The 24,501-nt window shown below is 30.0% G+C and overlaps 1 protein-coding gene across 6 annotated transcripts in view; it reads left to right on the top strand.

The window, feature by feature from the left end:
• Positions 1 to 24,501, top strand: part of LOC127708370 (sorbin and SH3 domain-containing protein 1-like) — a 129,112-nt gene that overhangs the window by 43,774 nt on the left and 60,837 nt on the right. For all 6 annotated transcript variants that reach the window (XM_052213225.1, XM_052213224.1, XM_052213223.1 and 3 more), the window contains 8 exons: positions 552 to 608; positions 2,231 to 2,433; positions 4,511 to 4,793; positions 8,773 to 8,838; positions 14,607 to 14,818; positions 18,985 to 19,060; positions 21,301 to 21,327; positions 23,044 to 23,097. In XM_052213225.1, the coding sequence (XP_052069185.1) occupies positions 552 to 608; positions 2,231 to 2,433; positions 4,511 to 4,793; positions 8,773 to 8,838; positions 14,607 to 14,818; positions 18,985 to 19,060; positions 21,301 to 21,327; positions 23,044 to 23,097 (978 nt within the window). The remainder of the gene's footprint in view (positions 1 to 551; positions 609 to 2,230; positions 2,434 to 4,510; positions 4,794 to 8,772; positions 8,839 to 14,606; positions 14,819 to 18,984; positions 19,061 to 21,300; positions 21,328 to 23,043; positions 23,098 to 24,501) is intronic.

The raw sequence follows: 24,501 nt of genomic DNA, 5'->3' as shown, positions 1-24,501 counted from the left end.
TTACAGTGTAGGCAACCTCAGATGTTGTTGAATTTCAGATTCAGGGTGCATTGTATAACTGACCTTAACTCCAATGTAACCCTGATATAATTAAACATACAGACAGGTGCTTTTATATAGACAAGATTTTAATTAAAATAGTAAGATGTCAGAGACATATGGCTGATAACTAGAAGCTTATACAAGTGTACTTGTACTTCTGTTCCAAGAATAGCAAACAAATGATTTTAATGAATGAGTATCAGATTTAACTTGGCTATGATGTAAGTTTTTTGTTGCAGTTCATTTCTTATGTAATCTTAGTAGATATTGTTTACTATAGATAGTCTGTACTTATGCATTTAGATATGTGATTTGTTTCAAGTAAGCCAAAAAGCAAAAGTACAAAATACTTTTGTTTTATGTACTGTTAGTCATATTCTATCTAATGTTAAAGATGACTTGTAATTTAGACTATGTACTTATTCTTTTTGCTTAACTCCTTAAAATAGATAAGTAGAAATTTAGCAATTAAATATTTTTTAACTATTATTTTCGAATTTTGTTTGTAGAAGTGCCACCAGCTATGAATGGAACACACATATCAACAGAATATAGTCCCTCTGCAAGTAAGTATAGACATGGTACAGAAAAAATATTTCAATTACTATTTTCTCAGTATTAACAAAATAAATTGCTGGACACGAAGATAAATGCAATATACAATTATTTTTTATAGTAATTTGAAGCCTATTAACCTACATTACTCTATGGAAGCCATAAAAGTAATAAAATATAAATGAAAATTATTTATTAGTTCAGATAAAAACCGACTCTACATTTAAGAAATTTGAAAAAGTCTTTTGGAAAAAACGTTGCAAAGGAAAATAAATGGGAATAGCTGAAAAAGTCAATAATTTGTTTTTCTTGAACATGCTGTAAAAAGATGGTCTATAACATGTAAATCTTGATTCTTGTGTTTTTTTAGTTGAAAGTTGCTTGTTAATAACATAATTTTACTCAAATGAGGGCTTAAACAAGTATCCCATTTTAGCAAGATCCAAGATATTTCTATAATAAATCAAATAAGACCAACACCTAATCTAGAAAATTGCATGGTCCGAGATTGCCTATTATTCTTGAAACACTAATTACATTTCTAGAGAGCTATTAAAAAGAACACAAAGGATTAGTGCTTGCTATTGTAAGAGGAAGAATTGTGATTAAATTCACCAATCGTATCTGCACTATCATTATTCCTATTAGTTAAATAAGTTAAATAATGCTCGCCCTGGTAAAATGAAATTAGGTCTTTCTTATCCAAGATATTATGTAAAAAATGTGAAGCATCACAAGATAGTGCTTAATACCAAAAAGAATCTGAATGATGATGGATTGATTTCTGTCATATAAACTTCATCAATCAATTTTTGTTGCGATCAATTAAGTCCATAGCTGTATGTGTGGTGTTGGAAAGATAGATCCTGGGACAGAACTATGTGGTTTTAAATGTCAAAATAATCGGATGTTGTAGAAATTATATTTTGTGATTGGAGTAATTGATTCTGAGGAGTTTTGGTGATTTGAAGGTAATTGAACTTGCATTAAATGGATTTATTGAAAACAAAGAATACCAGGTAACAACATTGCTAGTATGATGTGTCAGGTGTTACATTATATTGATAAAACTGCAAATAGTGTTGTTTTATTTTTTTTTCAATAGCAAAGTTGTGAAGTTATTGATTTTCATCCCGTTTACAAAAAAAATTGACAAAAGAAAATTTAGTAAGGACAGTCTCATTTATTCTAAAGATTTTTGCAAATGTTTAGTCAAACTGTAAAATGCATTAAAGACGAGTTATATCATACATAACTGGGATTGTTTAATGTTATCTTTCTGTTAATCTGGTACTGGTCCAGTTTTTAAGTTTTCTGTCAGTAAATAAATGAAATTGGTACTGTTTCACAAAAGGCTTGTGCAAATGAATTATATTGCTTTAGCCAATAAATTATAGCAGTTGAGGAGAACTAGCTGTTTGAATGGAAGATTTTGAAGAGACTAGACCTTTTTGATACTTAAAAATGGTTGGACTCTTCAAGACATTAGGTTCCAAATACAGCAAATGAAGTTTTTAATACTTAAACATGTCTGAAAGACATTTGGTTCCAAAAACGACATAATCGAAAAATGAAAGATACAGTTTAACAAAAATTTGAGGCCACATCAATAAGTTTACAAAATTTTTTACAGATATAGAATCTCATTATAAACCTGCAAGTCCACAGAGAACAGTAGTTCATACAGAAAGCAAACCTGTGATATCTAATGTTGCCCCCGTATGGAACCCCAAAAAGGGTGCAATATTTCAGAAGAAGGAATATAAACCTATCAAGTTAGATACACTGAGAAAAACTTCAATGGAAATCCAGAAACAACATGTGGAAAATCAGAAGGTATGCTTATTTCTGGGTACCAGTTTATTTTATCTGGTATAGAATGATAAAAAGGTACACAAAAGACAAAAGGAGAAAATACACAATCCGATAAAGCAATGTATGCTTGAACTAAACCAAAAAAAACCTTCAAAGAAGCTTTCAGGATATAGGACTGCATTTGGATCATTGTTCTTTTTGTTTGAGATGGAGTCCTTGGTTTTTCTAGTGATTTTGAACCAGACGCATCTACGACATTTGTCTCTCCATTGTCCAGCCTGTATTTTATTAAGCTCAACCATGTAAATTTAGAAGAGCATAGTGTTGCTGCTTTTAGCATATTTGTTTCTTTAACAAATGGTTTAAAGATGATAGGGTTTGCTATCACAAATGTTCGTTTTTATTTTGGCACAAAAATTGTCAGCCATGAAAATACAGGTCAAAATGAATTTGAATAGGATAGCCATTATCTTTCAGTAATTAGCCGTTTTAAGTGGAAAAATCAGTAGAATTGATTTTCTGGCAGAAGTTTTTTTTATGTAAACAAAAGCCTAGGAACACAACTTTAACTGTAGTATTGGTAAACAGACTAAAATCTTATGTGGCTTATTTCTTGAACAACATTAAGATTTATGAAATATTGGTCAAGTTCACTCACAGATAACAGTTACATGACTTCTGTACTACAATCTCCCTATGAATGTAATCCGTACTGATTATTTACTAGGATTAAGCCTTGTACTAATAGAGTTCAAGGCCTTGTATTTACATTTCTGTAGTTTATTGTATACTGTATTGATCCATGTATGGTACAGTGGATTCTTATTAAATGTATCTATTATATCATTCAGCATCTGCCGGCTTATTTTTAGTCTTTCAGAAACATACAATGTGTAATTCTCCACTTTATGTTATAAACTCTGCTCTTACTACAAAATTTTTTTGAATAAAAATCTATAAAAGGTTTTTCAATGTAAATAGAGAGAAACAAAATTTATTACAAAAAGATCCTTCTATGATAGCATTATTATATGTTTTCTGATATAAATGAATCATTCAAAACACGCTTACATAAATTGCTGATATATATTAAAGCATATTGTATATTGACGATAAAACATTCAGTTACTACCGGATTATTGATAATTGAAAAAGTGAATAAAGTGATCTGGTCTGCATCAAACAAACGAGGTTACTAATTCAATTCTTGATCCACAATCTAATATAGAATATTTGTACAGAATCAGTAAATAGCTTCTGGCCTATTTATGGTTTCCTATTGTAGTTTCCTTCATTAAGAAATGAAGAAAGATATTTTCTCGGAAATATGAAAGTTCTTGATGTCCATTTATCCATTAAAACTGTCACTTAATACTGAAAATTGCTTCAACAGTTTTGCCCTGAAGTTAACAAAAAGAGCATTTCAAATCAAAAGTTTGTTAGACTGTTTAGTTTCTTTGTGAAGAAATTTAATATTTTATGAAAGATTTTTATGACAGATGGAATTGGTTGGTGGTTTTTACAATAAAACGAAAATGAAATTTGTAATGAAAAAAAAGAGAACTACTGGTATAATATTTCACTAAAAGTCATTCTATTCTTTAAAAGTAATAAGTTAAAAGGCTAAGGGATACAGTGGTTTTTGATTTGTCATGGTTATTAAAGTGGTAGATATGTAATTTTTCTTGCATTATAAAAGACTAAGTTATATTCATACAATATGTATTATTCTTGATTTAATAAGCATTTACTCATTACAATTAAGTATTACACAAGTCCAAGAATAAGATATTTTAACTAAGTATTGTAAGAAGTACTATCCTTTCCAAAGTCAGATGAAAAAATTAAAGCCAAGTGATTAAAAAAGACAAAATTGAAAACTTATGCGCCTAAGAATTAAACACAATACTTATAATTTCATGTTGTGCTTATAATGCAGTTTCAAACTATGCATGGAAATTATGATAGTTTTAATGCAAGACACTGGGAAAATGTTTACCTTTATGCGTGAGTTATAGCATTTTGTGTCCCTAAACAGTGCCTCCTAGAATAGCGCAATTTGTGTAATTCATGATGAGATGTAATATTTTATTTTCAGCAAGAGGAACTCAACATAATTCCCCCTCCCCCTGAGGACAGTTACTCCTGTCAACAACCAGAGAAAGAGGAGCTACATGAATATAAATCTTTCGTTTCCTATACTCCTCACACTAGTACTTCAGAGACAGCACCTGCCGAGCCCTCTAGGACAGAACGGACTCCCTATCAGCCCAAAACAGAATTTGTAGACTATACCTTTTCTAATGGCCAGTTTGATGATGAACCCAGTAGACTGCCACCAACTCAGAGCCCTTTCGTTACATTATTAAGGAAAGGTAGAGGTTAGTATTAAAGGATATCTTTAAGTTATTTTAAGGATGCAGTTTTGCATGTACCCATTGTTATTGATATACCTTCTGCTTATCATCAATTTCCCTTTTGTATCAGTTTATATATAAATGCACACAGATAAATTCATCACAGACATAAAACAGAGTATATGAGACAGGTTGCTATTTAGAATTTGCTGATGTTTATAAGTCTCCCTATTCTTAATGCTTTAACCTAATTTCTTAAGTAATTGTTAGCATTGAACACTTTATATTATGATTTTGGGGGTTTCCCATAGCAAAACATGCTAAAAATTGAATGAATTGGCATAAAATTGCCAGATAGTTTTCAGAAACACAGACAGCATTTTACACATTTTATTTAAATCATAGTTAAAAAAAAGACTTTTAAATTTTGGCATCATATTTAAAAAAATCTATTGTGTTGAAAGTAGGGACATTTTATGTTTGCTCTGATGACAGTATACATAAAGTTCTCTTTTTATATTATTGGACTCTTAATACATTGTATATTCTATCCATATAAGATTCCAAGTACATTGTTGAATATACTTCAGGAGCAGAGCATTTATTTCCTGGTTCTTGGTATCAAGTACTAATAGTACTTAACATAACAAAAGTCAATACCTTTGACCTTGGATTCAAATAATACAAAATATAACAAAAGTCAATATGACAATTATATTATAAATCATGACCTTTTAGAATTCTTATTCTTACACCATGTTCTGTAGTGATATCAATAACCAGAAATAATAGTACGTTGCAGTATTAAACATGTAATAATGGTGTCACATGGGAAAATATGGACATATCAATTTCATCTTACACATGGGATAAACGGAAGGCCAATGGCAATTCAATAATGAAAATATAACAACAAAATTATGAACTGAAAATCTATAACTGTGGTAGCTGCTGAACCGTAGCTCTTAGGTCCTTATGCTATTTTTTGCCAATTTGCAGACCTATGAAATTCCATGTTGAGTTCACACCTATTTTCAACTTAAAAGTACCTTATAGCTAAACCCTAATGAAATGTAGGTGGAAAGATTCAACAGAAATTAATGCAGAGTAGGAACAAACATACCCTATACTTTCACAAGTAGCGGTGTGAAAATAAGATAGTCTTCATTTAAGTGTCAAAAGTTTAAGTTCATAACTAAAATTTTGAATAGAAAAGAGAGAAATTTTAATCGAATGACAGATAATGTTTCATTGTATGTTTTTCTCATAACTACATTTTTAAGTAGTGGATGTATTACATTAACAGCATTTTCACTACCCTGGGGCTGTCATCTTTATCAATGCATTTCCTGTGTATGTATCCGGGTGCCTAATATTATGTAAGCATAGAGAAGTTAACATGTGGACTTGAATTACAAATTTATAGTCAATCTTGTATTTATTTAGAAGTTTACTGATTTTTTATGAGGGTTCTTCAGACATTTAAAGATGATTTTCCTATAAGGTGACATATTAATGTCTGAAATGATTTTAAATTAAAATGAAATAATGTTACCTTCTAATTAAGTACATAATATCACAGATAAGTACCTTTTACAATTTCTTAGTATCTGTTACCTGAAGTAGTACATAGTTGTACTATGTCTTTACTTAACAAAGTACTTGAAAATAATCTTTGTAAATGTTATTGTTTGAGTTAGTAAGGAAACAATAGTGAGAATACAAATATTCATGTAAGGCATACCTTTAGGTTAAACAGATTATATTTTCACCTAGGTGAATTAGAGCAAAGATGGTGGTCCAATTTTTCCTTTGGTTGAATAAAGTTATTTATTGATTTAACATCTTGGAGAGGGGATAGATCTGTTTTGGTCTATCAAAGTATTATTTAAAATTGATACTAATAAACAGACTACATAAACACACACATCACAATTGTAATTTTTACTGCAAATGTATAAATTACATCAGTGTGATAATAGTTTAAGTATATAAGCTTTAGGTCAGTGAGGTGGCGCCATCACACAAAATGTTTTGAAAACCATAAAAATTTACTTTCATGGAGTTCCTGTCCCTTGATTTTGTAGCATAGTTATATGGCTCATTATTACATGTCTGGCATACAAGAATAAAAAATAGTGCATTCTCACCCAGAGAGCATAGTTACATGCAGTTTTATTAAAAAACAAAAATAAGAATTTCCCATATGTAATCATCAATCATAATAGATTAAAAAAATAAGACCACATCACCACAACTATTTAGTAGCCAAATATATGTTAGGAATGCTGTTGTGGTCAAACAAATTCTCACCTTTTAAGGTAAAGACTTCCATGAAAGATCAAGTGATATAAACATACAAACAAGACACCTACAATTGTAATAAAACACTACTACAGGGGTAAATTGCTATCTGATAGCACTTGATCTAGAAAGATACATGGCTTGATTTGGTAGAAATTGACATCATGTTACATCTCAGGATAAATAGGGAATGTATATGTGTCCTAGTTTGGGATGGTCCTCATCTGATAAATAATTATTTCTTCTTCAGTTGATTGGACTAAATGGTGCTTTCAGTTCAATTTTCAGTATCAACCTTTTTTATTGGTAAATAAAAGGTCAACTAAAGAATTTTTCAGTTTAAAATAATGTAACATGAGTGGGATTTTGGAAAGGTGATGTCAACAGTGTAACAAAAAAGAAAAAAAATCAATCTTTTTTATTGTTCACAATTTTCAGTTTTATAATTCTCTGATTATCAGCATGTAGGCTTAATTTTATTGTTTAAAAGTATATAAGATAAAATATTAAATAGCATAATATAAGACTCTTGAAATAGAACTTCATGAAAGATAAAAAAGCAAGAGAATTTGTGTCCGATAATTTTAATTTGAATTCAAACAGCATACGTGGGAGGGGCATTTCATAGTAAATAAGATCGTATATTTTGACAATTCTGAGACATTTATTGTTATAAGTTATCATTTAGTTTGCACTTGATCACACAGGTTTTTTTCTGGTATTAATAAGTTATAAAAGAGAGATGATTGACAATAAATGAATTGCCATTATATCTCTGTGACATAATATTGCAACAAAAAGTTCTCTTTAGTAATAAGTTCACAAATGGGAAAAGATACATTTGCCTATAATGAATATTGTCAACACCACAAAACAAAAATTTCAATGCACTTTTAAGAGGTCTATGCTGGTAGTAAAATTGATTTGAAAAGCTTTCTCCTGCAAATAGTAAAAAGGTTTTGTCAGGTAAGGTTATCTGGGCTTTAAAAATACATTATTGATAATCTATGCAATTTGTCAAAGTAAAGTTTAGTCTTTATACTTTGTGCTTAGATATTTGTATCAAGCTGAAGTTCTTTAAGGCCTGTCAAATGTAGTAAATATAGTATTGAGAATTCTTTATTTTGCTTTTGAATCAAACTTTAAAGTCTTTTTAAAAACAAATGTTTTACAACGTATGTTACCTTTATTATAAGGTGTAATTTTTTACCAGAGGGTCATGACTTTATCATTCATCTATACCTTAATACTGCATGCCTGCTTAGCATGTGGTATGTCTTAATACCAAACAGAATAAACACCAGCAAATCCATAAATATCGACCTGTCTTACGAGTGTAAACTATTAATGAATATGACAACTGTTTATACAATTTATTTATTAATAAGTTATTAAGCATGTACAGTTTATTTCTTTACCTGGCATGGCCCTATGCCCTTTAACCTATGTTTCTGGCTTTACCTGTGTTGTCAAACAGGAACTGAAGTGTGTCCTAATAAATCATGTAAGGTAGTGTTGTGACTGAGTGGTAGAACTTTAACGTTTCTCAGCTCCCGTGGAATGTGTATTTAATTTAATTAAGTGGATTAGACTTTCTGCTGTATTCATTGGATTATCATTATTGTGAACGATTTTGAAATTTCAGTTTGTTTTTAAAGTGTGCTATTTTTAGAGTTTTGGTGAAATATAATTTTTACAGAAAATGGTTTTCCAGTGGATTTGAAAGATATTAAAAATGTCACCGAACCTCTAGTTATAGATACTGGTAAGAGTGCGTTTTTTACCTAACTTGTGCATTTAGATTTATTCTGCATGGAAATGATTTATGCATTTATAGTCTGACATGTTTGCTGTGATTTCTTTCACTCGTTTCTTAGTTTTTTTAACCAATCTTATCATGTGTAGTTATAGATTTGGGGTTGCTTCTGCTATTTTGCAACATTTAAAAATTTTAATTTTATCTGTTAATATTGATTTTAGTTCTCTTTTTTTCAAAATATGACAAATAAAATTAGTTTCTTATTGATATGTATAGAGAATGTACAAACTGTAATTTAAATGTTGTACTTAGATAATTGTAACTGTAGGACTGACAGTTTGTGGTAAATTACACCTTGCTTTATGGAAATATACTAAAATAACAATACTATTCAATCATCTTGGTCTGGAACAGCAATAACAAGTGATTAGTAAAGGTAGTATTGAAATAGCTGGAATCTTTGTAATGCATTTCTTTTTTAAGTGAGAAAGTTAAATATTGAATTTTCATATTTCAATTCTTTTCTCACAATGTCTACTTTGACACCAGTGTTGAACTATGAAAACTGAACAAACAAAATAGTAGGTCGAATATACCACGAAAAAAAACTTTTCAATTTATCAGTAGCTTATATAAGCAACATTGGGCTGTCATACTACATCTAACTAGTTATTCCTAACTAATATGCACTCCTATGAAAACTCCATAATGAACTTTAAACCTAAAGGAATGCTATGGGAATCTTTTACTCCTTTCTTTGTGTTCAAACTAATCTTAAAGCTACGAAAGTAATGTATGTAGCAATGCTCCTAAAAGGCAAACATTGATATCTGTCTTTGTATAAATCCTTAGTCATAACTGTTGTGTACATGTATTACCCTCTAATTGTTAAATTGTGGTTAAGACTACATATCCATTATTTAACCTCAAGACTGAAAAGAATAAAGAAACAAGTAGCATTGACTACATGTACTGTAGATATAAAAGAAGTTAACATACACATAGATAGATATGACTTTGTAATAGGGACATGAAACCCTGCCAAGTATAGAGTTAAGTCCTAAAATATTGCACAAATAGAAAATCTTAGCTATGTATGATTAGATTATTTACAATTTTTTTGCCTTGCATTATAGTTTCAAATTATGCAAAGCCGAATAGGACTAGTGCAAGTTATTGCATTGCTAAAATTGCTAAATAGAATAAGCTAGTTTTGACACTTTGCTTTGCTTTTGAAATACTTATAGAATAATCTAGTTTTGGTTTAGAAATTTAAAAAAAAAAGTACAGTATTAAACAAGATTAATATATCATATCTAGCGAAATCTTTCCTTTTAGGTTTGCTTTTAAGGCAAAACTTTTTTCTGTCTATCAGCACACCGAACAACAAGCTACTCTGAGAAGAAATTTCAAAGATAAAACTATTCTGTTAACTCATTGTATCAAATTCTTTACTTTGAATCTAAAATTCCATCTTTTGTCCAGTTTGCTGTCCCTATTTGGCAGGATTACCGCCAGTGCTGAAACGTGATGCATATGATATCCCAATGCCGAAAGCAGGCCAGTTTTTCTTCATACATTAACTTGCCTTCAGTGAAATTTACTTGGCCTTGTAGTAATTAATGCAAACTGATAGAACTAATTAGGCCTTTAGGCAAGTTACTTTCAAGGGACAGCAGAAAAGACTAAAATTACCAAATTATAACAAATGACTTTTGCCTTCTATTTTGAGAAAGAATTCTCCAAAATTGCATCATAAATTGAATTCCAAACATCTACTTTAAGAACATTTAATTTGAGATCATATTAAAAGATTAAGATGATATACCTGTAGAATAAACAGAAGTACCTGTAGCCTTAGGTTAATTTAATATGCCATGTTTGTAGATCTAAAGATAGTGAAACAGGTAGTTTATTTTTATCAAAATTATATAATCAAGATTTGTATCAGTGTAGTTCACTTGGAAATGTTAATAGTTGGCAGCAGAAAGAATAATGGTTTATGTTTTACTAAAATTCAATCCGTGCACCAATATGTCTTAATCGGGAATGGGACTTTAGAGAAGTTTGTGTACAACCTTTAAGATGCATGATTCATTGTACATGTTGCTCTCATATGGGGATCATCTAGCCCTGTAATCCTATCAAAATCTATATGGTTTAGGTCTATCATCTTATATTCAAATAGCTGTACATTGTATATGCAGAGAGGGAATTTTTGATGCATAAATCTGTATTTCTATATATATATTTACAAAATAGTAGTCTGGTTTCACATGACAAACAAGAAAAATTTATTACACTTCCAAATTTTTATGCCCCTGCTGTAGCGGAGGGGGCATTAAGTTTTACCCTTGTCGGTTAGTCCGTACATCCCAAAATTCATCTCCGTTCTCTAACTTTAGTTTGCCTCAACCAAATGTTATGAAACTTATACACAATGCTTATTACCATAAAACACAGATCAAGTTTGAATTGGGTTGTGTCACTTTTACAGTACTCTCGTTATGTCCCTTTATAACATTATATGCAAGTAGGGGCATCATCTGTGTCCCATGGACACATTCTCTATTTATTTGATTTATAAGCACAAAGCTTTTGGCAGAACATGCATCTTTTTATTAAAATCATGCAATCTATTAGCCTTTAGAAAAATTAAAACCATTTCAGATTTTTGTCACATGTGAAGATCAAATGAGTTCAATAAAAAATTTTGGTTGATGTAAACAGACAGCTGTTTAATTAAAACTAATATTATACATGTATAAGTGTTGCAGTTTTAAAAAGACATTGATTATGTAATACGCTTTCGCTTTCCTTGTTATTTTTCGATAAAAGCTTTTTTTCTTCAAACACGTCAATACCAATTTTGAATATAGAATGAGAGAGATAATATTCCACTTCAGATTAGTTGTATCTAAGTGTTTGTAGAACAGAAGCATGATTGTATGCAAATTTATTGTATTACTTTGAAAATGATATTGTAGGATATATATGTAGCAGTGCACTGTTCTTTAAACAGTGTTACATAAAAGTACATTAATGTGCAAAATTAAAGTCCACATACAGATTTGAATCTGCAATATCTTCTCTATCATAAACAAAAGAATTATAGTAACATGATAAGGATAAACCAGAAATAATTCTATTGTTGATATAATGTATAAGGAAAAATAGGTTGACAAAATGATGTTCGAGTTTGTATATATATTGTTTCTACAAACTGTCTAAGATCTGCTGTGAAATAAAGTCCCAATTTGTTGAAGAATAAAGGGTACAATTTGTATAAAGATCAATTCAAACAGAGTTAAGAGTACTTCAAGTACTGGTGTTATAATATATACCCAGATAGTATCACTCTTTGCTTGAATATTTTAAATACCAGAAATACATAAATGTAATGTTTGTCATTTTGTTAACTACTTAACTTTGGCATTGATAAGTCATGGCATAAGGATTAAACATTGAAACTTTTATATAACACTGATGTTATACTGTCCTGTATAAATGTATTTTAATATAGTTTCTGACAAAGAATACAGTATGACCTGTAGGATGCTTGTTTGCATTGGCAGGTCCTCTTTTCTAAGATTTTTTGAATGATGTAAAATTCAACTAAACTTAGATGGGATATCCCCTTTTCCAGGTGTAAGCAACTTTTAAAAATTCCATTTGAAGGTCATTTTTCGATGGGGTTCGTGTTGCTCAGTCTTTAGTTTTCTTTGTTGTGTTTTGTGTACTGTTTGTCTTTTCGTAGTTTTCATATTTTGCCATGACATTGTCAGTTTGTATTTCGACTTATGAGATCGAATATTCCTCTGGTATCTTTTGCCTCTCTTTCAGGATAGAACATAGCGTAAGGTCTTGTGTTTCACTGCCATTAAAGTGCAAGTTCCAGTTGATAGTATCCAACAATGGATCTAACAATGTTTTCTCTTGTTTTAAATTAATTTCATATAAGTAAAGTGCTGAAGGTGCACAAGATAACTGAACCCATCTTTATACATTAACACTATTCCTATGAAGACCAAAACTATACAGTGACATTATAATAATTTGGTAATCTAATAAAGTCTGGCCTTACATGGTTATGTTGTAAGGTTGATGGATTATACAGGTATGGTATACCTACATAATCTGACTGGACAGTTCATCTGTCTCTGTCTATAGACAGGTGAACAGGAAGTCCTCATTCACCTCAAAAAGGTTATGTCTGTAACATATCCTACATTGCTTAAGGTATCAATGGTTTCTAAGTGATTTATCAATGCTTCAAAATTTGAAAAATGCATTATTTGCATCAAAAAGTGTAATACTTATAAACACATCAATTATTTACAATTAAGAAACAGGCTGATAGATATGTCTTAGCAAACTAAAAAGGAAATGGTTATGACGAAATACTATAAGGATGAAAACTAGTTTTGAAAATTATTTTCAGAATTTCCATTCATATCACATTCTTTCACATTCCATTGAAAGAAAGGTACTGCAGATTCAATAATTATTGTTTGTATTATTTGTCACAATTTCATCAAACTTAGCAGTTTGTGGGTTACCTAATTTTGAATCCTAACAAAGTAACTAAAATTCGTATTTCATTGAATACAAGCATTTAATTTCATGGTTTTTCCCCTTTTTTACCCATGAAATATCTCTATACTACAGAATTAATGGTGGAAAAGCCACCATATTTACTAAACACATATCTGTATAATTGTTTTTTTATGGAGACATTAACAATGATTATGTAGATTTATTGTCTTAACTTTGCGTCATTAAGTGATTGGGTATACTTAACGATGTATGAAAGAGCTGACGTCTTTACTGTACATGTACATGTATCATTGTTTTTTTATCCAGACATTAAAATGAATATGCAGTTTTAATATGTTTGCTTTGAGGAGGACTATATATAGCCAGACATTTATACATAAGGTTCTGTCTTCTTTGTGGTTTATAAGTGTTATAGTTGTTTGGTTCAGGTGATAAAATATGAATCATGCACACTTCTGTCAAGTTAAAGAGATCTCTTGCACATTAACAAAGTTCAGTTGGTGCACTTTCTTCACATGTATTCAACTTTGAAAATTAACTTTGAAAGACAATTTACAGGAAGTTGAGTGAGCAGTATTTTAAGAGTTTTTCAGAAGAAAAACATTAAAGATCAAAGCTAGCTGTATACAGAATGTCAACAGAAGAAAATCTTCAAACTTTAAATCACACAGAAATAATAAGTTCTATATAAAAGGACAGTTAGGGGTCAAATATTGTATTATATAGATCTTTTTGTTAATTAAATTAATATCTTGAAGTTAAAATTTCCTCCAATTTCAGATTTTAAAATTGTTTATTGCAAAAAGCAGGTACATGGGTCTATTAGTATTATTCGCTTGATGGAATTTTATTCCTCTTTCTGCATATTTGTACAATTTCATGGTGTGATGGAAAAAAACAACAAAACTTCAGATCGAGCCATGCAACTTCAATTACATACCATACACCATAACCCTTACTATAGCAGATATAATCTGTGTGCAGATATACATCAGAGCTTTGAAGCCTGGTATGATATAATTGACATATACTGATTTCATGGCACATGACATGCAGAATTTTTACTCTTAAAATTTCACAATTGAAAGAGTTGTTGTTTTAATGTGAATGTATGATGTATTAACTATGTATATCATTAAATTATTTCTTATATTAGTTTTTACATATAGTTCATAATCGAAAACAAAATAATGAGCAGTTTCTTATTGTTTTTACAGAGGGTCAAATACCTAAGGGAGCACTATATATAGGAGAACAAGCTTTAGTACAGGATGGACTGAAACATACAGATACATATTACGCTGTACCTACAACAGAAGAAGAAGATATGTCACAACAAAGCCCTACTAGTCCTTCAGAGAAGAAACCTTTGAAATATGATGGCATCGGTCCTACGGACGATGGAGGCATGCCATTGTCATTTAGAATGGTAGGTTGGAAAACAAACATGCAGGTATCTGTGGGTGAAATATTACAAAAATGATTACTACAAAGCCAAAAGCAATCAGTTTAGTGGTTTGTTGAATGATATTGATAATATTTCAAATTGGACAGAAGGACATTTGTTTTAAGAGTGCAATCTCAAATATGATGCACCATGAGCCAAATGTAAGCTGTTTCCATCATGTTGGGTCAATTTAACATCTATCTGTCAATAAACTTAACTTGACCATTCAGAACCAAATATAGCCAGATTTAGTTTCAAACTGATGTCCATTGTGATAAGAAAAAGATGATTTCATTTGAATATTTCTTAACTTTTTTTTAAGTCCCTGCCTATGATATTAGGAGGCAATATGTTTTCCAGTCTGTTAATCCATCTTGTCTCAGTTTAAAGTATTTGGTTAAGATAGTTTAGCATCTAGTTTTGGACTCACCATTACTTGAAATTTAGTACACAAGTTCATTGTGATGTTAACTTTCATAGAATATTTGCCAAATTAGGATTTGGACCCAGATGTCACAATTCAGTCAACATGACAATGTGTTCCTTAGACACATATTTCTTTAGGCCTGGTTTAACATACCAGCTCACACGGTAGCAGTTCACATTAAGATATGTTGCTCAGGTTGACATGACTGTCCTGCCTTTACTCCTAAATGCTAAGTATGCTTTGGTGCATAGCAGCACAAAATATTTATATAAAAAATTATCCAGTTGATGATCAAACTCAAAAACCAATGTGATAAAAGCTTTCTATGTGCACATGCAAAATTCAAAGGTCAGAGAAAAACAAAAAACTAAATTGCACATGTTGAATCAGCTTATATGAGATTTTTTTCAGCCATATTATATGGTTATGTACTTGTTCAAATGTTTTCTTGCAAATAAGAATTAAGGTTACACACATTATGTACAAATAATGTATATTAATCTGCTCTGGGTTCATGAATAACATACATAGATTGCCATGCAGTAGTTCAAACAATCCCAATAGGCAACAACACAGGTGAAGGTACAAACAGCACTTAAATAAACAACAAACATGTTACTGCTAGGGCAATCCAGGTGAATTGTATTAAAATAAACATTTAAAAATACAATAATTTCCCATGCTTTAATAATATTTTATATCAAGGTTGCATAGATATTTAAGCTCAGGTTTGAAAGAAATCACCTTGGACAAAACCTGACTGATCATATTTCACTTTACATCATGAAATGTCATATAATTAGTCATAATTATATAATTATGTGTAAGATTTTCATGATATGTAACTGGGAGGGTAAACAAGGGGTTACTTTGTATGTATTTAGTTGACTCAAAGTTGGTTTATGTTGGGCCAGTAGACTTGTATATGCAGTTCTATTTTGCATTGTTGAAGGCCTTCTAGCAAATAGAGAACTGCTCTTGTAATAAGGTTATTTTCCATTAAATGGATTTGGCGGAGGGCTCTTCCAGTTAGTGTAAGGAAAATAAATCACCCTTTTGGGTACTTGTTGCAAGTTGTCATGAATGGGGTCAAACTTAAGTTAAATAAAACAATTTCTAAACTGGAATGAAGATAAATAAAAATGTTAAATTGCTGTTGCTTGTCCTATTACCTTAGATGTCAAGACCACTGAATTGTTAAAACAATTTTTGTTCTGCCATTAAAAAACATATATACCCTCTTTTTCCATTTGAAAATTTAATTGTCCTTCTCTTACAGGACATATTTCACCAATGGACATAATGATTGATTAAATAATTGTTGTTTTACGCCTCATCAGCGTAAAAAGCTATATTGTGTCGACTGGACATAATGCAAAACAGCATCAAATTTACCAATAATGTCCTGAAAAGGTCCTGTTTTTAGTTTTTCATTAGATCTCCTAGAGAGTATGTCAATTCTTATTTACTGCCTTGATTACTTAAACAGGGTCAGTAAAGGTTGAAGCAAATAGCATTCTTATTTTTGAAAATGTCCGCATAACTGATGAAAAAGTAAATGTTTACAACTCTGTCTTCCAATACCTTACAAGGTCTATGGTTGTCATTTTGTCGAGTTCTTGTATATCAAACAGTTTTAAGCGTCTAATTACAATCACAGAATAACATTTAAATGGTAAATTGATAAATAAATAAATTACAATTATAAGCCAGTGTACCCCTGTATACGTCTTTGGTCCAATTATCTGCTATCTGTATTAATACATTAAGAACCTTTTCTTCTAATCACATGAAATTATTTGTATATTGTATAGGGAAGATAAACTTAACCATGATAGCATAATAATGTTTGCGTATTAGAAGCGTGTGTTACAATGTATGGCTCTTACGTTAAGACTTTTGTAAATAACCTTAATTAAATATGGCGTGCTGCCAAATTGGGGAATACATATATTGAACAACTGTTGTGAGCTGGTATTGAATTCAGATAGCTTTGAAATTACTGTAATTAAAATAGCGAAGAGGTTAAATTTAAGTGTTATGGAAAAAACAAACTTTTTCAAGTCTTCAGGCTACTTTATTTATATTTTATTCAATATCAATATTATTTGGAGAACAAATATCACTTGAAAGTCTCTGTTGTTAATTTGATCTGTCTTAAGATATTAAAAGATTGTGATCCCTCTTTAAAACTATTATAGATTTTGATTATTGAATAGTTTGGCTATAGTACAAGAGAGGGGTGTATATTAGACTGTATAGTTTTTGGGTTTTATTGTCATTAATGTAAAACTAATATACAATTTTCGAAAAGAAAACAATATTTATGAATACTTGTAACCTGTGATCAAATAATTAAACTTTTTAAATTAGTTTCAAGTTTTTATATGTATGCTTCAGTACTTTAAATGAAATGAAATCATACTTGTTGATAGATTTCGATAACATAATTTATAGATTTTTTTATTTGTACAAAGGTTGTCATTTTGCATTGCACAAAACTTCATTTGAACCTTGATTCAGCTTTTGTGGTTTGGAATTTTGAGAAAAAGTCACTGACTTTTTGAAGGTTGATATTTTTTCAATGGTGCCCTGATTTACTCACCCACTGGCCTATTTCTTTGATGGAATTGTGGTAGCATGCTTCCCTTTAAGATTTTAGTGAGGTTATGGGTTTGGTTCCTAGCCAGGTGAAACCAAAAGTTTAAAACATGGTTTATTTCTAAGGATGCAGAATGAGGAGTGAAACACATTTAATAGGGCAGGGTAAAATGCTTTCAGCAGAATGCTTGCTTTATGATCCAGTGTGTTCCATTCTAGTCTTATTTTGTTGTTTAATTGCAAAACTATTTCCCTATCATGTTTCCAACACGTTTTCATAATGAATACGGCTTATAATATCATCCTAGACATTTAACAATAATCTATTTGAACTAGTCATGATGTCTTCATTGATAAAGCCAATGCACAGATGTTTAGCTCTGACATCCCAGAAAGATGCCTGTGAGTGCTTGTTTTTGACCTCCATGCATGAACTGCAAAAATGACTGAATTTGACTAAATTTGTAGTCTTATCTTGATTTTCTAGTTGTCAAAAAGAAGAAAAAAATATTAAAAACCCAGCAATATCTGCTGCTTTATTTTGTAAATCTGAAACATAGTCTACAAGGTCAATTATTCATTTCAGTTTGTTTGATAGATATAAAAAAAAATGTGACAACAACAAAGTTTTGATACAAACTGCATATTTTACTGACCATAATGTCTAAAGGTCGGAAGGTGACCACCATAAACCTAATTAATCTGTATGACACATATGGTGAAAAAAGTCTGTTGGCAATAATAAAAATAGTCAAATAGTCAATGGTTCTTCTAATGGTGGTCAGTCTAAGTCCGGTATTCACTATCATGACAACTGGCAATACTGGTAATACATAGAGAATAATACATGGTAAAATCTGTATTGTAAATATCACATGCTGTATCAGCCCGAGTAATCAATATCAGCCAGAGGGCCTAATCTTTATCAAATATACAAAATTGCAGTAACAAGTACTAAATATATGATAAATATTAATATCATGATTGTTATTAGTTTAATGTCCAGTGGCAAATATCTGGTACAGCTGGATTAGAAATTTGTTGTTTAACCCTAAAAAAAGTCAAACAGTAGCCATCATGCAATGTTTTAACATTTTTTTCTATTATTTATATTTGACAGAATGTAGATGAGAAGAATCAACACCAGTGGTATAAACAGATGTACAAAAGTCTTCATACGTCAAAGAAGAAGGAAGGTAAACAATGATTATAACAATAATGGCAAGTTTACAGCAGGGGAACCAATACCTGTTTGAGATGTTCTTTTTTCAGACATCACTTATTTTATGAAAAATACATTTTATGTGGGCCTTAGTTCCTAAGCTAGGTTAGAATGAAAACACTTATAGGTTATACACATTTTTTCACCAGTTCAAACACCTTTTAATTTCCAGCAAAAGCTGATTTGATTTTATCAGCTATATTTTTTTTCAAATACTGGTATCTCTAATTGAAGTAAAATGCATTAGATAAGAGAGTTTCTGCTCTATTATGAACTTACTCCATTTTAACGCAGTTACAAATGGATGGACTTGTATTTGATTTTCATAGCGTATTCTTTGAATAATTAGAAATTTGATTGACCCTTTTGAAATGAAAATACAATCCAATATATGTCAGAGACAGAAAAAACAAAATAATATCTTCTTGTATCACTGATGAGTCTTTTGTAGACAAAAAGCTTGTCTGACGTACTAAATTTAATCCTGGTATCTATGATGAGTTTGTTTTACACCTTTATTTGAATCTGAGATATAAATTTGGACAATCAAAATTAAAATAGTTGAAAAATATTACAGTTGGGATTGATACATATGTAGTTTTCGTGTAGCCAATGAAATCGTGAACCTCATATTCATTGTACAAAAAATGTATTATGATAAATGATACTGATATTTTACGGCAGGATACATTTGTTAAAGATACTGATGACAAGGAAATAAATATTTGACATATTTGTAAGGTTTCACTATTTTAACTTGACACTCTACATACAAATTTCATCCAACAGATTAAGCAAACTTGTTTAATGGATTGTAACAATACAAAGGACAATGACCTATCTTACAAAAATATGCCATGTTTAGCTAACCTTAAATTGTTACAGTTTATTTCTTTTGGCTTGAAATCTTACAGCGGAAAACCTACGCATATCAATCAATCTTAATGAAATTATGTTTTAACTTAAGAGAAAAAAAAAAGTCATGAGTGAAAACTAGAATTACTAGAGTAGATCTTAGGGAAAAAAAGAAGACTAGATAAGAGCGGTTCCAGAAATATGTGCATAATATAAAAATTTTCATTTTACTTATATTTAAGGCTAAATTCTTTGGAAATACTACCACCCACAATTAATCAATTTCATTGCCTCCCATAAAATTTGGATTTTAATAGCCATTGCATTTATAACATCATCCATAGAGAGTAGAATCATTTAGAAATACATCTCATATTTCTGGTAACTTTCTGCTATTCACATTTTCAATATATTTAACCAGGTCACTTTGTTATAAAAAAGTTTCCATTTTCTAATAATTTCTTCAATAAACCTATAAGGTTTGTTCCAGTTTTATTTTAATAATATCCTTAATACTCTGCTTATCCAAAATGCTTTGCCTTTTCAGAAGACTAATGACCCAACAAATTTTCTCTAGAATTGTTTCTTCAAATGAAATGTCAGCCCATTAATACATACATGGGATTTCCCTTACAAGAGGTTAAAAAAGCAATTAATTACAAAATATCATTATTATAGAAGATTTCATATCAAAATCAAACTATTTATATACTAAAGTGCCTGGAACAAGTTGTATGATTTTACCACATTTCTCGACAGAAAGTCAATCATTAGATATTGTATGATAAGAATATCTTTGTTATACTAGGCCTTCTGTATACTAACAAAATTTCCTTACAATGGGCTGCACTATTCACCAGTTCATCAATTTGAAAAAATGAATTTAAACTGCAACTTGAACAAAGCGTTTTGACCAACTGGTATTCTGATAAGGAAAAGCATCTTGAATAAGCACAAGTCTTATGAGTGTGAATAAGTTGTTTTTAACTGTTTTAGTTAAGCGTAGAAGAACTCTTCCAGGTATGAACAAAGCCAATCAAGAGATGCCTCCCTCACATTATAACATGCCTATATATCTGTAAATTAAAATGCTTACTTAATCATGTAATTGTAAATGGTAAAGGTGAAAAGTTTAGGAGCTGCAACAAAACAATTGTAGCTTATCATGTTAACGAATTTACTATATGTAGTCAAGATTTTTTTAACCCGAAATCACAGACTTGCAAGGTACTTCTGTCAATTTTACCAATAACATGTATGCTTTTTATTCAATACACTTCAAAAAGAAATCAAATCTGAATAAAAGATCTAAACTTAATAGCACAACGTAGAAAGTATTATTGACCTATTTTAATTCAGGAGAAACTAGTGAAGTAACAGAAACTGGTAAGAGAAAGAAAATGTTTGAATGGCTTTTTTGTTTGTGATTTTGATACTAGTTACAAATGCAGATAACAAATCTCACATTTCAAAGTTACTATGCAATATTTTATCCAGATAAGACAGAATTTTACATCGACATTCCCAGTTTTTATGAAGACATTGTGTTTTCTTTCGACCCTGAAATAAAAATTGAAATTTTTCACCTTTTTGATAAATGGATTTTTTGTTGGTTTTTTCACCTCACTTTCAAATATTCATGTATTTAAAGTTTTAAAAGATTATATCAACACAACTGGCACAACTAACAACTTTTTCAAAAGAATGGAAATGGGGCATTATATTGCAGCACTGTTTACATATTTGTTTTACCATGTTTAACTGTGAACAAACTATTTGCATTGCATACCGTGTACAAATGTTTGGAGTTTTGTCCTGTATTTTGATATGTGAAACAGTGAGCTTTTGTTGAAAACAATGGCACGTTAATATCTTGTGCTGTCTTCGTTGACAATTCTGTTATTTAGTTGTCGTGAATAAAAGGTAGTTGCATGTTATGACAATATTACTTAAAAATTTACATGGCTCAAAATTGTAAAATGCTATTGTTTTTAAATACCACTTGAATATTTTGATTGTTAAAAAACATGTTTAATTTTTTTGTCAGACAAGCAAATTTGACAGACTTCACGTTAACTAACCACTAATGAAAATTTTCAGTGACATTTTATTCATTCCAATCATGACAGATTGTCCTTAAGGGATGTCTTGTAAAGAATAGGACTTGTTTTACCCATTCCTGTTACCGGTATATAAAGTTCATAGTAACCCTTCAGTGTTTGGGATTTGAAGAAATTTGATCATTTCAAGATTGTAATCATGTGACTTTTCCCATGAGCCTTTGTTAGCATGACTTTCATAAACATCATACAAATAACTGGTGCTGTTGACAATCATTTTGATCATTTTATCCTCATCATTTTTCTACTGTATTTAAATATAAACATTGGATCAGTAGTAGTGTGCAAAAAAGAAGAAAAGGAAAAAATAAAGATACGTTTCAACTGAAATGTGGAATACACCTAGAAGTTTAGAATTGAAATAAAGCAACCTAATTTGCACTTGAATTTATTCTATATGAGCCATTTAGAATTTAAAGCTGCTAATTTATTATAAAATCTTTCAAGTTGTTCTGCTTTACTGCATTTGTGCAGAACAAAATAATACAGATTCATGTTAAATATGTAATTGCAGCTTCTTGTTTATTATCATTTTACATTTGGCATTGAACAAGATTAGAAAACATCTGACCGCTATTAAGAAATATGCATAAAACACTGTATTGTTTTTACTCTAAATCTAACAGAATTCCTTTCAGTTTCATTGGAAATTTTTTATAACAACCTACAAATGAACATGACTTTTGATTACTGTGGATTCTTTTATTTTTGTGGGTACCAATTTTTGTGGATTGAGGAAATATTGTATTTTCTTGGATACTTAATTTTTTGGTTTTGCCAAAGTTAAGGTAATTTGTATTTCGTTGATCACTTAAATTTGTGGTTCACCTTTCTTATGAAATCCAAGAAAATTGGTATCTCTTGAAAAATAATGACTTCACAGTAGCTTCAACACAACTGACATTGCGTAGATTAAAATACAGTAGACTAACACCCATAATAATGTACTAACTCCTTTATTGTTTGGATGTGTCATTTACAGAGAAGGAGGTAGAAGATGTAACGGTTATCATGGATTGTCTATACAAACAAGCAGGTTGTTTTACTTTTTGTTCAGCTTTTGTTGTTGATTACCTCCCTTGCATGTGGCTCGTACAAACTTTTGTTCACATATATATTTTTTGATATAAGTTTGTTCAATTATATATTGTTTTTTTTTTTATATTTCAGCATTCTTTTTGCTGAATCTTAATTTGAACCTTAATTCTTTCCTATGTCGTGTTTGTGTTTAACTGTGCATATAATGTTAAACTTCTAAAAAAAAAAATGGACCACAATATCTTCAAAATACATGGTTAGGATGAAAATAGATAAACGGAATAAAATTCTAAGAGTCAGAAAGAGGACATGTAGTAAATAAATGTGATGAGTTAGAACATATTAAAATTCAATATCTTTTAAAGGTGTTACTTTAACTAATGAATTATGAATTATGAATGCTAATTGCATATTCAATTATATCTATTATTATCAGACATTTTCAAATACCAACTATAACTTTGTAAAGACCTTTCAGAATAATATGTCTTTTTATATGCAAATTAGCATTTTGAAAAAAAATGCATTTCAATTAAAGAAACTCATTTCTTTTGTGCAATGACTATTTAGTTACCAATCTTATCAGGACTTTGCAGTCTACAATCAGATTGCCTTTGTATAAAGATTGTGGTTTACATTGTATGGATTTCAATATAGTACACATTTTAATTGTAGAAAATAATAAACACCAGTTCTTATTGAGGACAATGTTAACACTTGCATTCTTTTATACAAGATTTCAAAAGATTTTATATCTTCGACCTGATTTGCTATAAAAGAAAGAAATTTTACTAAATTAAATAGCTTTACTACTGATCAAAATTAATTTATTTAGAAGTCACCTGGCAAATTGTTCCTCTATTTGAATATTTTATTGTATTGGTTTTAGCTTCAATATTTTATGTTGAAATGTTCTTTTCTGATTAAAAGACATTATATTTATGAAACATTGAAAGATACCATTTTGATCAATGAACATTATCTCCATCTGTTGGCAGTAAAAAAAATGTTATTATGACTTGAATAGGCTGTAAAAACCAATTTAATTTCTAAATTGTCATAGAATATTATAACATCATTTTTGGAAGGGTACCAATGAGTTAATTAGATTTAATGAAAAACACAAAAAATGTCCCCTGGAATTGAAGTATTTTTGCAATAATTCAAAGAAATAAAGAAACTTCTTCCTAATGTTTTTTCCAGTAAATGAATTGTTTAAATAAAGTAAAGTAAGGGGATCATGTCTGCTTTGATTTTTTTAATACTTAACCTGTGTTTAGGATATGTTAAGCTACTTATAGTTCCCTCATTCTTATAGACATCTTATTACTCCAGATTAATTAGAATAAAAATACCAGTAAGAAAGTCCTCGCTTAGTAATCCTTCATTAAAAACTTTTTAT

The sequence above is a fragment of the Mytilus californianus genome, unplaced genomic scaffold, assembly GCF_021869535.1.
Source record: "Mytilus californianus isolate M0D057914Y unplaced genomic scaffold, xbMytCali1.0.p SCAF_7, whole genome shotgun sequence".
Classification (NCBI taxonomy): Eukaryota; Metazoa; Mollusca; class Bivalvia; order Mytilida; family Mytilidae; genus Mytilus; species Mytilus californianus.
This window is presented reverse-complemented; position numbering and strand designations above follow the sequence as displayed.